Source organism: Bufo gargarizans, chromosome 2, assembly GCF_014858855.1.
Source record: "Bufo gargarizans isolate SCDJY-AF-19 chromosome 2, ASM1485885v1, whole genome shotgun sequence".
NCBI lineage: Eukaryota > Metazoa > Chordata > Amphibia > Anura > Bufonidae > Bufo > Bufo gargarizans.
Window position 1 is genome coordinate 666,916,632 of NC_058081.1, and position 16,626 is coordinate 666,933,257.

At 40.0% G+C, this 16,626-nt stretch overlaps 1 protein-coding gene across 3 annotated transcripts in view; it reads left to right on the forward strand.

Moving 5' to 3' along the window:
• Window positions 1-15,384, forward strand: part of NCAM1 (neural cell adhesion molecule 1) — a 415,621-nt gene extending 400,237 nt beyond the window's left edge. For all 3 annotated transcript variants that reach the window (XM_044282273.1, XM_044282274.1, XM_044282275.1), the window contains 3 exons: window positions 417-624; window positions 1,929-2,045; window positions 10,821-15,384. In XM_044282273.1, coding sequence (XP_044138208.1) covers window positions 417-624; window positions 1,929-2,045; window positions 10,821-10,941 — 446 coding nt within the window. In that variant the 3' untranslated portion in view covers window positions 10,942-15,384. The remainder of the gene's footprint in view (window positions 1-416; window positions 625-1,928; window positions 2,046-10,820) is intronic.
• Window positions 15,385-16,626: the final 1,242 nt, after the last annotated feature.

The following is a 16,626-nucleotide window of genomic DNA, read 5'->3' on the forward strand; positions in this document are numbered from 1 at the left end:
ATCAAAGCACAATCTGCTGTCCAGAAACTTTGATTTATTGTACCCATAAACGATCATTTCACCTGATAAACGAGTGTTTTGCATTAAACGGGTCAATTATCAGTTACACATGTTATGATAAAGTATGTATTGATGCCAGCTCTATATACATTATGTATTACTTATGGAAACATATAGAGTCATTTATCAAACTGGTGTAAAGTAGAACTGGCTTAGTTGCCCATAACAATCAGATTCCACGTTTCATTTTTGACAGCTCCTTTGGAGAATGAAAGGTGGAACCTGATTGTTTGCTGTTGGCAACTAAGCCAGTTCTACTTTACACCAGTTTGACCCCAATAATATCTGCTGTACAGAATGGTGAATTCCCTCAGTAACCATGTCTAACTACATTATCCCTTTTTTTCTTTCTCAAGCCACCACAAGCACGAGCTCGGGACTGGGTACAGGAGCCATTGTGGGCATTCTCATCGTGGTCTTTGTTCTCCTGTTGGTGGTTGTGGATGTAACATGCTACTTCCTCAACAAATGTGGTCTGCTGATGTGCATTGCAGTCAATTTCTGTGGGAAGGCTGGCCCAGGTGCCAAAGGCAAAGACATTGAAGAAGGAAAGGCAGCGTTTTCGTAAGTAAACCTTTTATGGGCATATTAAATATACACTGTCACTGTAATGACAAAAAATATGGGGTTCTGCTAAATAAAGTTGGGTTTTCATCGATATTGGCTCAGAATTAGGCTGCATCTTGTAAAAAAAAAAGGTTGCCTTGGCCACTCACAAATGTGTCCGCTCTTATCTTTGCTCGAATTTGGTTAAGGACGCCATCAAAATAAATGCATTACAATATAACACGTTAATAAAACCCTTGGCAGGCTACAATTCACATCACTGCCACCGGGTGGCTACAGAAAGCTGCATACTGTATAGTGTAGACATGTCATGGTTTAGTATCACAAAATTAAGTTTTTTTCTTATTTGGTCACGGGATGTGTTGAGCCAAGAGGAAAAGAAGAACCATCTGTGTGGTAATGCTCTGCATACATTTTAGGTATATGTTGATGATTCTAGTGCGATGGACAAACAATTTGTCACATCAGAACAAAGAAGGATTTGGCATTATGAATTTCAGAGGTGTCTTGCAGTAGCTTCTTATATTCTCAGTATGGCAGTAAACATTCATGCTTATTTGATCCAATATGTATTTTGCCATGTAGTCAGGTTTGTAGGTGGAACATAGGTTTGGCTGGAAATTATTTTATGTGTGTGGTCTGATTTAAAGGGTTGCAACAACCATTTTAATCCAGAGCCCCTGCCGTGAATAATTTGATCACTGAATTTTGTCGCTAAGACCCTGACAAGCAGCTGATTTTGCACTCACTTCAATTTCAGATTAATGGCCGTCCGTATAATACATGGATGGCTTAAATCCACTAGACTAGAGCAGGTCTTGCCTCTTGCTGGCAACTCTTCACTCTGACTCATACAGGGGCACACTCCTCAATAACAGCCATGTGCTCGAATACGGCATAGGGACAGGAGTTATTAAGATAGGAAAACGCGTTAAAGAAGGATTTATTAACTTTAATGCAAATTAGTGACATGACCAGTGCATTAGAACTAGGTTATTATAGAAATAAGACTATAGTAGTTGTTTTCTATTCTGCTGTTATTATATCATTTAACCATCTGAATGAATCAATAGAGGCGGAAGTCTAGATTTTCTATTTTGTTCCTTAGTCGTAAAATATTTTTTTAAAAAATGGTGTAGCTTTTGGGTTTTCTTAACCATTGCATTTAAAAAACATTTTCACTCCTTGTGTATTTCTACATGAGTCCAATGCAGTCTATATTTGTGGTATACTGATGTTGCTGGATTTTATTATTTTTGTTCCTAGTACTTAACAAGGTAGTGTCTGTGTTCTCTATACAGAAAAGATGAGTCTAAGGAACCCATTGTTGAGGTACGAACAGAAGAAGAGAGGACACCAAACCATGATGGAAGCAACCAGACAGAACCCAATGAGACCACTCCGCTAACAGGACCTGAGTATGTGGGAACATTCATATTTTAGAGCCAGACCCCAAAAAATTATATGATTTTTGAATATTATTAGAATTAGTGCAAAAGGAAAGAGGAGCAGGCACACATGGCAAGCAATCGACCTATTGTAAATGAGGTGGAATCTGACTGGTTGCTGTGGAAAACTCTCCAACTTATCCCTTGATCTACTGTCCATAAATCTTCATCTGTGTCCTCCTGTGACGTTGCAGGTTGTGCCTGTTCTGTGGGTAACCATATAACACCTGGTCGCCCTCTGCTCTGGCTGATAGGAGTGATGGACCATCTCTTTGGTGCACATATGCACTAATTGGGTATATGGAAATGAGCTAGTTCCACTTTCTCAGAGTTTAATTAAAAAAGAGTGTTAATATTTTCCAGACACAGAATCATTCTTGTCCATGGGCTTTGGTATTGCAGCTTAGCCGTATTTACAGCAAGCAGAGAATGTTAAAATGTTAAACCATGCAACTAGTATTTATAATCTCAGGCAAATTTCTTGGAAGTGAGTGGAACCCTTTTCAGGCGACCAGACAAAATTGCATTAAAAAATAATCTTTTAGGGGTGTGGTCAGAGCATGGTAAGAATGCATAATATACCGTATAAGATCTAATCTGGATAATGGTATTGTATGGCTTTCAGGCCACTAAATCCAGAATGCAAACAAAAGTGAAAAAAAAAAAAAACATACACTAGCATAATCTCCTGATTTGTCTTTGTTATTTGCTGTTGTTTTGTCAGATATCACAACTGCAGAATATGAAAAATAAACTAGAAAAGCAGTGCAGCTGCAGCCATATCTTCTCCCTCTCCCCCCTCTGATGCTAGTGCACGTGAGCCAGGAAGATAAGGAAGAGGGGACTGGGTTTAGTCTGGAACATTTTTGTCTACACAGTGAGCATGGCCATTGTAATTTCTTAGTTACTCATAGTACAAAATAGATTTGGTAACAGCTCCAGTCATGGTGCAGTACATACAGCTGAATAGCTAACGAGCCTAGTTACGCAGTGATACTTCCCTCCAACACTGCATAATTGTGCGGATTTGCTTTTCAGCAGCTTTGAAAAGCTAGGTAGCATGTGGAGGTTAGCTGGAAATCTAATTGAATATATAGTACATACTCATAATTGTCCTAATATATTTAGGATCTATATACTGATAAATCCCTTCATATAGCTAGATAAGCTTGCCATTCAGGGTCCTGGAAAAGCTGAGCAAAAAGACTATGCAGCTGCATTGGTAACAACAGATTGCGTTTCCCTGGTACCATATGATGGATGCACACAGCATATCAGAACGGCATTGTATTTTATATAACCAAAATGCTCCAATTACAGAGGTTGATATCCAGCTTTCCCAGACTGCAGAATGTCAAATCAGCCTGTTTATGAATTTGTAAGGCTAAATGCACACTATCAGGATTGCGTGCGGAAAATCCGCACCGTAGGTCATGTACGGTACATTGTATTCTGAGAATTTGAAATTCTCAATGCGCACGATGCAGATTTTTTCAGAGCGGATTTTGACCTGCTGTGCAGATTTTAAAATCCGCAGCATGTCAATTTATTTTATTTTTCCTGACCGGATTTTCTCCATTTACTTAGTAAAATCCGCACCAAATCTGCATGCAAATCCGCACCAATTGATGTGGATTGACTGCACGGATTTGCCTGCGATTCTGTGCACATGAACCCTGAACGTGTGCATGTACCCTAAATCCCCAGTATTGTAGAAAACCTAGCTAGATTTGCTGGCCGGGCCTGAAAAAGCTGGGTAAGAATTCTAGTGACAAATCCTCCGTACTGCAGCATAGATTTGTCATTCAGGGTCCCGGGAAGGCTGGGTAACAAATTAATCATGATAATGCATGTAAAGCACTGTGGAATATTTTGGCATGAGTAAAATTATATGGACCTGTAGTAGGGACTGCGAAATAATAAGTCTACCTAAATAAATTATTCTTTTTACTCCTAAATAGTGCCATAGATAGGCAGGTTTGCCTTTCAGGGTCCTGGGTTACAACCTTGTGGAACTGTAATAGACTGTAGAATACTAAATCTACTAAGATAAATCCCCTTGCTGACAACTAAATGGTGCCATAAATAGGCAGATTTGCCTTTCATGGTCCTGGCAAAGCTGGGTTACCACCATGTGAAACTGTTATAGACTGCAGAATACCAAATCTACCAAGATAAAGCCTCCTCCTCACTCTTATATAGTGCCCTAGCAAGGCTAGGATATGCCTTTCAGGGTCCTGGGAAAGCGGGTTTCCTTGCACTGTGTAAGGGTAACATTATATGGACAGTGTGTATAGCTCCACAAGACTTGTAATCCAGATTTTCAACACTGATGAATGTCACAATGGCCTAGACAGACAGTGAGAAATCCCTCCTGGCTATATGTGGACAAACTTGACATTCAGACACCTGGGAAAGCTGGGTTGAACTTTCAGTGGTGTCATTGGTCTGGTACTGTATAGTATAACTGCACACATGCAGGGGAGGTTTTGTAAGAAGCTGTTGAAATTTTCCAGCTTCCACCTCTTTCACACTGATCTGCCCCCTTACCAAACTTCGTCCGGTGAGCTCATGCTAGTGCACGGAGTCAGTCTCCAGCTGAAGATGGAGAGGCAGGGAGAAAGAAGATACTTCACTTACTGTAGGATATATGTTTCCTGTAGTAGAGTGCAGATGTCCATGAAGGAAGAACTACAGACAAACTTTCCTGAGGAGGTTATGTTTTCTTTTCTTTTTTCTTTTTTTTCCCCCGGAGTTTGGTGGCCCTTTAAACAGGTCTTTTGGACATGTTTGAATGTGTATTCAACACCCTTACAATAACTGTTGTGACATTGTTTAATTGGACTCGATATGAGTGAGCAGCATTCTTACATTAGGGTAACTGGGAAATACTACTTAAAGTACTGTATACCTGCACTTCAGAACTGTAGGAAGGAATGACCCTCAGGGATGCCAACTAACCTGAGCTAATAGTTTTCCTATCTCTTTTTCCATCTTGCCTGTCTTAAGTATAGCTATTAACAGTTTACCTCACTTCAGTGTTACTATACCTGTCTCTAAAGTAATGTGCATGTGTTCGTGTGGTTTACTCTTTGTATATATGTCACTTGTTTTCTTCATTGTCTACTTTCTCTCTCTCTTTATCTTTCTGTTACTATGCTTCTCGCAGGCATCCAGCTGATACCACAGCTACCGTCGAGGATATGCTGCCATCTGTCACTACCGTCACCACTAATTCTGATACTATCACGGAAACCTTTGCCACAGCTCAAAGTAGTCCCACAAGCGAAACCACCACCCTAACCTCTAGCACTGGTCCTCCACCAACATCTGCTCCTGACTCAAATACAGCACAGTCTGTGCAGGCTACTCCCTCCAAAAAAGAGGCACCTAAAGCCCCTTCACCTGCCCCTGCTGCTTCTCCAAAGATTGCCCCTCTGGTAGATCTAAGTGATACCCCATCTACTAACAGTTCAGCTAATGCTTCAGCTAATCAAGGGGGAGTTTTGAATCCCAGTTCTGCTACCACTGAGTCTCCCAAAACCACTGCTAAGCCGCCAGCCATAGTTCCAGCTGGTACCACAAGCCCCCCAGCTACTCCTGAACAACTCAAGCAGGCAGCATCAGGCACCAAAAGCCCAGAAAAAGAAGCAGTACAACCCAGCACAGTGAAAAGTCCAACGGAGGCTACCAAGAATGAGGCAGCCTCCCTCAGCAACACAAAACCCGCCCAGGGTGAGGACTTTCAAAATGATGGGGGGACCTTCAAGACTCCAGACATTGACCTTGCAAAGGATGTTTTTGCAGCTCTTGGAACTTCTTCTTCTGCCGCTGTGGCTAGTGGGAAAGCTCCTGAGCTGGCTTCTTCCACTACAGACACCTCTGTACCGCCTGCGTCATCCAAAACCGAGTATGGCCTCTCTTAATCCTCCTTGTTTGTTATGTCTTGTGTTGTCTTATTACTGTGTTGTGCTTGTCTTCTCTAATGTTATTGCTTTTCTTCTGCTAACTCAGCCCTTATTAGTTCAGTCACAATTTTTGCTAGGGATTTGATTAATTTGTAATGTATGATTGAATTCTAAAACTATTTAGTTTTAATTTATGTATCAATTAAATTTATCTTCAAGCAGGCTGTAAACATAAGATTAATGTCCGCCAAGGTCAGTGATTTTGATCGACCACCTAATAAGATGGCCACTTGCCGACTCCCCCAATGGCAATGGAGAGAAGGATCAGGCAGCTGGATTTTAACATGCCTGATCCGTTTGCTTCCAGGGGAAATAAGCAATCACCATAGGTGTCTGGCAGCTATTTACCACCCTCTCCCTATTGAGAACTCATGCATGCTTAGCCACAGCAAGTGTGCATATATATGGAGGGGTTGGGAGAGATTGGTGTTGGTGTTCCCCCAGCCTTAGTCTTAGTATTCAAAGCCATCGACCATGATCCAGAAGGGAATGGATGTGGGATGTCTTGGAACAACCTCAATACAACCTCAATGCTATATTATAAGTAATTTTTTGATAATATATGTTAACAATGAATACATCATAATTACCTAGTAGTATATTAACCAGTTCAAGACTGGATGATTTTCCCCTCTTGAAGGCCATTTTCATTTTTAAGTACATGCAGCTTTGAAAGCCATAACTTTTTTTCAGTTACTTAAATTATGTTTATCTTTTTAGCAGTATCTATAGGGCATATCTAGTGTGACAACTCCTTCTTAGTCAAGCTGCATCTAATGCTGGTTCAGTCCTAAGATTTTGTTCAGCAGAGATCCAGCTACTATGGAGTCTTTATGACAGTGCTCCATAGGGAATAATATGGTAACCATCAATTGCTGCTGCCCAGGGGAGGGCTGGCAGCCTTAGTCCTGGGGGGGGGGGGGAATCCAGTCAAGTGGCCCATGTTTAGCCCCACCCATTATTAAAAGCCCCTCCTACATATAATAGGCCACTCCCAACAAACACTGTACTGCTGACATTCTATAGTTGAGGCCTGTCTCTACACATCATACGGAGAGGGGAGGGCCTGTCCTGGCTGCACTGCCTGCTTCATATTATACAATAAACAGCAGACTACAGCCAGGAAGCTGCTCCGCTCTCCTCCCTCCCTAGATCCTTTTCAAGGCTTGTGGTTCCTCCACCATCTGCCACCTGCCCGTGACCTGCTGCCCCTTTGGCCGTCCTCACCCAGCGCTGAATCCTCCTTCTGAAAATGGCAGGGGGAGGAGCCGGAGCATCTCCTCTCCTACATAGCTCCACATATCTCTTACATCCAGTGATGTCACCTTTGTTGTAGACGTTCTCTTTCTTTATCTTCTCCATTCAGACTAGACCGCCATGATGATTTTTCCGCCATCTCCCATCTCTGCAGAGATTGACAAACAGACATTAGTTTCCCACATTTCCATCATCTTCTGAACACCATTTCCTCCCACCCCCAGTACTATACTGCAGAAATAGTCCCCCTGGAAATACTGCTACCACACAGATAGTGCCCCCTTCAACAATTATTGGCACACAGACCCTAAGCTGATATTGTGCCAGGGTCCCCCCCCCCCCCAAAGTAACAGTGCTCCCCAAAATCCCACCAATAGAAATAATTCTCTGCCAGAGCACACTTAGTAGTAATAATGCCCCTATAGTGCCCATACTAGTGATCATGTTCCTCATAGCCCCCCAGTAGTAGTAAAGCTCTGCATAATACCTCCTAGTAGTAATAATTCTCCCTATAATATGACAGTACATGAAATACCCCCGCTTAGTGCCCGCAGTTGAGCTAATGTCCCCATAATATATGCCAGTATAAAATACCCCTATATAGTGCCCCAGTAAATGCCCTCATAATGCTCCCCTTCTCCATAGGAATTAAAAAAATAATAATATTTGTTAGACGGCACAGCGGTTGTTTTTAACATGCTTTAGGGCTCCCTGGGGGGTCAATTGCCTCTCTGCCCCCCGTCCAAGCCCGCCCCTGCTGCTGCCCCTTGGAAATTTTTCATGCAGGATTTTTAAATGAAACTTGACTTGCTATGAAAACCTTTTGTGTTTTGACCTGTTTGTTAGTAACTTGGCTCCTACCTGATCATATCATATGTCTGCTTTCTGATATGGGCAGGAAATATTGCGGAGTCCCACTATTATCAAACCAGCTATTTCCCAGCCTCAGTAGTGGACGATTTCAGAATTGCTTTATATTTGGCAGATATTTAAAGGGATTATCCTCTGATTAATCTAAAAAAAAGAAAATCAGATATCATATAGTACATATAGTCTCTTTCTAACAAATCTAGAACCAGCTCTGTCACATGGATCCACAGATCTCCACTTTCATTGCCCTAATTTCTGTGCTACATTTTGTTTCTCATGAGATGTGGCCTTTCTTTTGCAGCAGTGGCGTAACGTGGGTTGCCAACACCCGGGGCGAGAAAAAAATTGCACCCTCTAGCCTGTGGGCACTCCTCTTTTAACAGAGAATGTAGTAGATTCACCTGCAGTCCTATGTAACACATCAGATAACACAGTGATAACTCTGAGTACAGATAACGTAGTAGATATTACCTGCAGTCCTATGTAACACCACAGATAACAGTGATAACTCTCCCTGTACAGATAATGTAGTTGATATCACCTGCAGTCCTATGTAAGACCACAGATAACAGTAATAACTCACTGAGTACAGATAATGTAGTAGATTGGTGTGAGCCCCCAGAATTCAGAACACGCACAGTGTGATCTGAAGTCTGGGGCCAGGATGGGGCAGAGTGGGCCAAATTCTCAATCTCCTCCCCCAACCCGTGAAACAGATATGTGGATGGACATATTACATACAGGAGAATACAGCACCATACCTGTTGCATCCAGTAACGTCTTCTGTGATGTAGACTTTCCTCAATGACTTCATTCAGAGATAAGACCACCATGATACCTTCTTTCAGCCACTTCTCGTCTCTGCAGAGTTTAACAGAAAAAAAATGTGGTTCCTCACTTTACTATCATCCTATCCTTCCTGGTTTCTCAACACTGTCATCCTGCTGCCCGCCAATACTGTGCTAGAGCCATACAGATAGTCGCCCATTCCCCATAATATTATTCCCCTGTATATTATAATTCCCCCCTCTGTATTAGTATTAATATTCATGACCCCCTCTTTATTATTAATATAATGGCCCCCTCTTTATTATTAATGTAATGGCCCCCTCTTTATAATTAATATAACGGCCCCCTCTTTATTATTAATGTAATGGCCCCCTCTTTATAATTAATATAATGGCCCCCTCTTTATTATTAATGTAATGGCCCCCTCTTTATAATTAATGTAATGGCCCCCTCTTTATTATTAATGTAATAGCCCCCTCTTTATAATTAATATAATGGCCCCCTCTTTATTATTAATGTAATGGCCCCCTCTTTATAATTAATATAATGGCCCCCTCTTTATTATTAGTGTAATGGCCCCCTCTTTATATTTAATGTAATGGCCCCCTCTTTATTATTAATGTAATGGCCCCCTCTTTATAATTAATGTGATGGCCCCCTCTTTATATTTAATGTAATGGCCCCCTCTTTATTATTAATGTAATGGCCCCCTCTTTATTATTAATGTAATGGCCCCCTCTTTATAATTAATGTAATGGCCCCCTCTTTATATTTAATGTAATGGTCCCCTCTTTATAATTAATGTAATGGCCCCCTCTTTATAATTAATATAATGGCCCCCTCTTTATTATTAATGTAATGGCCCCCTATTTATAATTAATATAATGGCCCCCTCTTTATAATTAATATAATGGCCCCCTCTTTATTATTAATATAATGGCCCCCTCTGTATTATTAATATAATGGCCCCCTCTTTATTATTAATGTAATGGCCCCCTCTTTATAATTAATGCAATGGCCCCCTCTTTATAATTAATGCAATGGCCCCCTCTTCATTATTAATATAATGGCCCCATCTTTGTTATTAATGTAATGGCCCCCCTCTTTATTATTAATATAATGGCCCCCTCTTTATTATTAATGTAATGGCCTCCTCTTTGTTATTAATGTATTGGCCCCCTCTTTATTATTTATTATTAATATAATGACCACTCCACTCTTATTAGTATGATGGATAGGACAGGTAGGTCCTCCTCTCTTTGCTCCCCCCCCGCGTTGAAAATGTGCGATCTGCATGCTCAGCTCAGTAGGAGGACATACATATTACTATACAGATTGAACACCAAGTGGCACCATTTATAATGAAGTAAAGTGAATATCTTACAACGTAAAACATTTTTGTAAAAGCAAATAAATTAAAATACGAATTAGTCTTTCATGCTGAATTATATTAAAATAACATTTAATGTTGGGACAAACCCTTTAAATGTCATACAGTGATCTTGTTGCCTGGTAAGATATTACGTGGATGTTCATGTTTTCCGTAAAGTGGAGTATTAGTTGATCCTGTTCAAATGAGTTGTCAGAGATAAGAAACAGAAGCACTTATGTCTATGACTTGTGATTTGTATTGCAGAACTGTCCTATTGAAGTCAGTGGAGTTGGGCTGCAATATCAGACACAACTTCTGGACAAGAGTGCCACTGTTTCTTCAAAAGATCCATTTTTTTTCAACTTTTAGGCAACTCCTTTAAATGTGATACCTCTTGACTGTTGTGGCCTTAATAGTGAAGATGTGCATGAAATCTGTGCAAAGATCTATTTGCTCCATCGATTCATCCTATTTTTTATCTATTTATAGGAAGGCCCCTGTAGAAGAGAACTCTAAGCCCGAGGAATCAGACAGCAAGAGCACCCCTGCAGAAGTGAAAACAGTTCCTAATGAAGCCACTCAAACAAATGCAAGCGAGAGTAAAGCATGATTCCTCCTAGGGGGTGCGGGTGTGTTACGTGGGAAGGGGAAAGTGGATACTAAAAATAATGTTTGAAGAGCCTCATGCTAGCCATTTACAGAGTGAGGTTCATACACACAAACACGGCATCATTCCTCTCAAATCTTGGCCTTTGTTGTTATAATTATTATTTTTTGTTATAATTCTATTTTTTTTCTTTTAAGAAAACCTGTTTGTTTTGTGAGACTGTACAAAAGGTTCATCTCTTGTGTGCACACTCTTTATGAAAAAAAAATCCTGTTGGGAACTTTTCATAGAGATTTCCCAAGTAATGTCCCGAAATAAAATTACCATCCCTGATTATTCATCATGCGGAAAGGAAATTGTTTAGACAGTAAACACCAGTGCATGTAGTTGGGTTAAGTAAGGCCTTTATCAACCCCGGTTGTCCACATCAAGGTCCAGCAACCCTTAAGAACCTAGTTCTGTTCTTGAGTAAATGTAAAAATTATTTGTATGTTTTGCCCTGAACATTTGGTTTTTTGAGTTGTAGAAGCCGGTTGTACTTGCATGGCTGGCATTGAGAAGGTTTACATGATGGCTGTTACATTCTACCACTGTATAGGAAAATAAAGTCAGAGAAGATGGAAAGTAATCTGTATGTGTCTTAAAGTCTTTCACCCTCGTATATTGACTGGATGGTTCTAATAGTACATGGGTTAAAAGAAATTGCTTGATGGCTTAATTGTGTGTGGCTAATTCCTTGTATCGTTTCTTCAGGGATGACAGAAAGATGTTCCCCATATTGTTTCTATCTTCATTATTTGAGCTTTATCCAATAGAAAGCATCAATGCCTTACACTTGGTTATATGAAGTGAAGGTAGGCAGGCACCTTCTAAAAAGTTGTAAGAATGGATTCATGTCTGGCACATTGGCAAAGTATGTGAGGCATCGTGAATTAGGTGCATCATGTGGCTACGCTCTGGCTAGTCATGGAATAAAGGGGCTATTAATAAAATGTACATAGAATGGATGGCATGAACATGACAGACCCTAGTCTGGTGCCTGTTTCGGTTTTCTGTCAAGCCAGTTGAAGAAAAGGTAAACAAGTCATAGGAAAAAGGTAGAAATCTTTACTTCTTACTTTGAAGACCAGTGATGATGATGTTAACCACAGTTGAGTAATCAAGAGTTGCAATGTGCAGAATAGACTATGGACAGTGTCTGTTGCTTGGTCATAGGGCCCAAACAATGTACGGTAATCCAATCTATTATCTTCTGTGTATGGTCTTACCTCTGAAAGGAAGACCTCGAATCCAGCATCATCTTGCCAATCTATGCTCCTCATATATCTGTAAGGTCTGATTTTGTCTTTTAACTGATGTACAGTATGTCAAATGTTGGGGTTGAAATATGTTATTGCATCAGTACATCCCAGTAACAATATATCTCACATGCAATGTGTTTGTGTATACATGCTAGCACCAATATTGTTGGTGTATTAGATACGACTGCTTCAAAATGTGCTTTCTCCATATAAACATATACTATAGCAATCTAGTGGCTCCATGGGATATTTCTAAAGCAGTATTTAAAGACATCATCAGAAGGAGGCAGTCATTGTGCTTTTTGCCTGAAACAACGTCCATGAAATTGAAGGATCAAATTGTACCAACAAGGCAGGAAGTGGAGAAAAGTAACACATACAAGATGCCCCGTACATCAATGACATTATTGGCTCCGTACTATTTCTTCTAAAATGTAAAACAGGTACCTTCTTGCCAAAAAAAACTCATTTCACCCATAAGTCTACTGAGCATTGGTTTTCATGAGAATCTAGAAATCTAGCCAGATTAGCCGATAGAAACATCTCTGTGCTTTCTAAATTTTAAGTAAAAAGTCCTAGTTTAACTTATATTTGAGGCCTTCTACATGAAATGCCGCCTACTTCACAACAGCAATTGAAGTCCATAAGATACTCTATTCCATTAACGGAAAAAAAAAGTTCCAAGTTGGGTTCCAAACAATTGGTTCCAAGTTGGGTTCCAGACAATTGGGTTGTCGTGGTGTCAATCTTTTGTTAATGCAGATCCTTATGAAGATTTGTATCAGTCAAAATAAATGCTGTTCAAGTGGTTTAGTTGTCTAAAAGGCTTCTCCGGCCAGACCGGAGGTTGTTTAATGCAATTGACACTGAAAGTGCTGCTCCAATGTCCGCTTCCAGGGTCAGGCCTGCTGCACTTCTGGACTGGTTCTGACACGGTACAGCAGGTCTCCCTCTCTGTGTACATGATATGCTTGAAGGGGTTGGCTGTGTTGCTCAGTGGAATAGGTAAGTCAATCTCTGCATGCACTGTAATGGAGAAGGGGGCAGGCTTAGCAATTGCACTTAGCCACACAGCCCCTTCAAACCTATAACTAGAGTCATATACCGACACAGAGTCGGGGAAAGCTCCATTTTGTGTGTCTGAACCACTTTCAATGTTTAGTGCATTAAAACTATTTTTATCTGGCCAGATAATCCCTTTAACCATAGAGGTAAAGACATTTTGTCCGCTTAGTTGAAACTTATAGGAATGATACTTATAACTTGGGAGTAAGTGACATATTTTGGGCATCTTGAACCTTGAAAATGTAAGTAGTTGTTGGGAACTGTTTTTGATGACTCCATTATATTAATCCACTAGGTCAGTGAAAGACAAGGATTTGACATGTGTTACAGTACTTTTGAACATATATGATGTATGGGCAGAAAAATACAAAAAAAAATTGTTTTGGATTCATCACTTATATTTCCTATATCACAATTTAGATGGCAGTGCTCATCAGCCTCTTCTCTTGGAGTGATGGTATTCTGTTTCTGTATATGATCAGCCATTGTATCCAGATTTTAGAAAGTTCTACAACGGTCAGAAATTACATTTCTCTATGCTTAGGATGGAGTCACTTGCACACATTGGCAGTCAATCAAAATTCACTGTACAAAAAAGACCATTAAGGCACAACATCATTGATAGACAAGTCCATATATCAGGGATCTGCAACCTTCGGAACTCCAGCTGTGGTGAAACTACAGCTCCCAGTATGCACACCTCCTTGGCTGTTTTCAGAACTCCCAAAGGAGTGAATGAAGCATGCTGGGAGTCGTAGTTTCACCACAGCTGGAATGCCGGAGGTTGCTGATCCCTGCCTTATATAGTACTTTCATTGATGTTTGGCCTTTGGTAGACTAGTCTCAAAAAACTAATTTAGGTTCCTAGCATTTTCACCATTACTTGATGTGGGTATTGGTTCCATTGTAATTACACCCAACGTTCATTTCAATTTATCAGGAGTTGGCTTGCAGAGATTTAGCTATTCTGTGAATGTGAACCCTGTGGTCACACTTTTTCTCCATCTCAGCATTGCACAGGATCATTTTGGGATTTGTGTATTTTCTGTTTTCTTATGTAGGATGCCAAATGTATATTTTTGCTTTTATGTTATATTTCAATTTGCAGTATTGACATGCACATTTTGTTAGATGATCTTTTATATTTTGTTCTCCATGTTTACATTTTATTGTTTTTCTCATCCTTTTACATTTCAACATTTGTTTTTTCTTGAGGGTTTGTGTAACTGCATTTTTTAAATAGACATGGTATATATAAATATATATATATTAGATTATTAGCATGCGTGCTTTGCAATGAGTTGTATCGAGGGGAAAATGGATGTTTACAATAGACTTGGTCCTGTTTCATTTAACTAATGAAAAGTCTAAATTACCACACAGCTCAACAATTATTCAGTACAATTATTCCACTTTTAAGTCCAGATAATTGTATCATATATTAACGAATGAAAAGCAAAGGGGATCCCTAAGTCTCTAGCTCAGGTTATCCCTGTTATCCCATGCACCGGCTTCCTCTTCTCTTTAGATTTCTTTCGGAAATGAAGGAAGGGGAGCATTGGACCCAAACAAGACCTGGGCCCTAATGTCCTGGATTGAAGCGGCATGTTCTTAGAGAAGGGTCCCACTTGCCTTTGTATGTCCTTGTATGCCCCATTCTTCTCTTTAGAGGAGTCTGCTGGCTGACATTAGCTAATTTGCATACATTTCTCCCATGGAGCATTGAAATTAGTCTCCAAACTGAAAACGAGTGCCCCTGGCCAAACAGAACGTGGGGTGTGGTGCAGTTACTCTCCATACATCAAGACATCGGTTTGTAATGGCTAGCATATAAACAGTATGCTGTACAAGTAACAGCATATGCAACCAATGTAAGGCTACTTTCACACTAGCATTTTTTGCTGGATTCAGCAAAAACGCTTCAGTAACTTATAATGCAACCATCTGCATCTGTTATGAATGGAGCCGGTTGTATTCATGATCTCCATTAAAAGTGAATGGGGGACGGATCTGTTTTCGATTGTGTCAGAGAAAACGTCTTGCTTCGCATCCCAGGACAGAAGGCAAACCGCAGCATGCTGCGGTTTGCTCTCCAGTATGAGGACGGAACGGAATGTATTTTGGAGCATTCCGTTCTGTTCAGTTATGTTTTGTCCCCATTGACAATTGGGGACAAAACGGAAGCGTTTTTTTCTGGTATTGAGAGCCTAATATGAATCTCAATACCGGAAAATATTAACGCTAGTGTGAAAGTAGCCTAATGCTAACGAGGTGCACTATGGCTGTATTATGTGAATGTTCACCATGAAGCTATATCTTATATAAAGACATCCTTTATAGTTCTGGCACTTAAAAGTGAGAATGAAAGTCTTAGAAAATAATAGATTCTTGTACTAACAAATACTGGAAAATGTCATGTTAACGAAATTCTAGATTGTAGACATTGGGCAAGTGGTAGAAACTCAACAGACAATATCCTTCTTTTCAGTAGTAAATACTAGTCATATATTTTGTAGATGTTGATATTTTCTAGTACAGCACAGCGAATGTTAAAGTCTGCATTGACTTTAGAAAAGCAGTACAGAAGGAATTATAGTGTACAACAACCTCCTTCTAATTAGGACCTATGGGCGATATGAAGGGGCATCCCTCTTTTGGGATCTCCCTTTGTTACCCATAGTTGAGAGCTCTCAGTGGTGGACCCAGTCTGCCTATGTAATGCTACATTCCTCTTGTTACGGAAGCTATAGCAGAAATGTATAGCCTGCTATATCATCCCCTGGCAAAATCAGATTTTGCCAGCAACACCCTTATTAAAGGGGTTGTCTGTGCTTAGAGGACACCTTTAATTATCTTGTACTTGTTCGAAGTGAGTTCAGAAGGTTACTGTGTTTGTTCTATGAGACTTGCTTGCATGGATATGTTGTATATGAGAAGTGTGTGAGAATCTCATGGGGCAGTCTTATGTTTTTATTTAAGTGACAATTGCTATCCCAACTATTCATGACCATTCAGAGACCACCTAAACTATTTTATGCCTTGGCCAATGACTATCTGCCCAAATATTTTTATTTTGTTTGTGCCAGGTAAACCTATAAACTTGAATATATTATTTTTCTTTTCTTCATATTACTTTTACCAGGATGCTAAAACCATTACAAATACACCTCTTCTCATACTACAAACAATTTGAGTATGTCTAATTGATACTATGTGCTTTCATTTTCTTTCAAATTATCTTTGGTATGGAAAAAAAGACTATAAACACTAAATTTTTTATTAAAATAATCACAAAGAAAACCCTTTCCCCATTTTGCTGTCA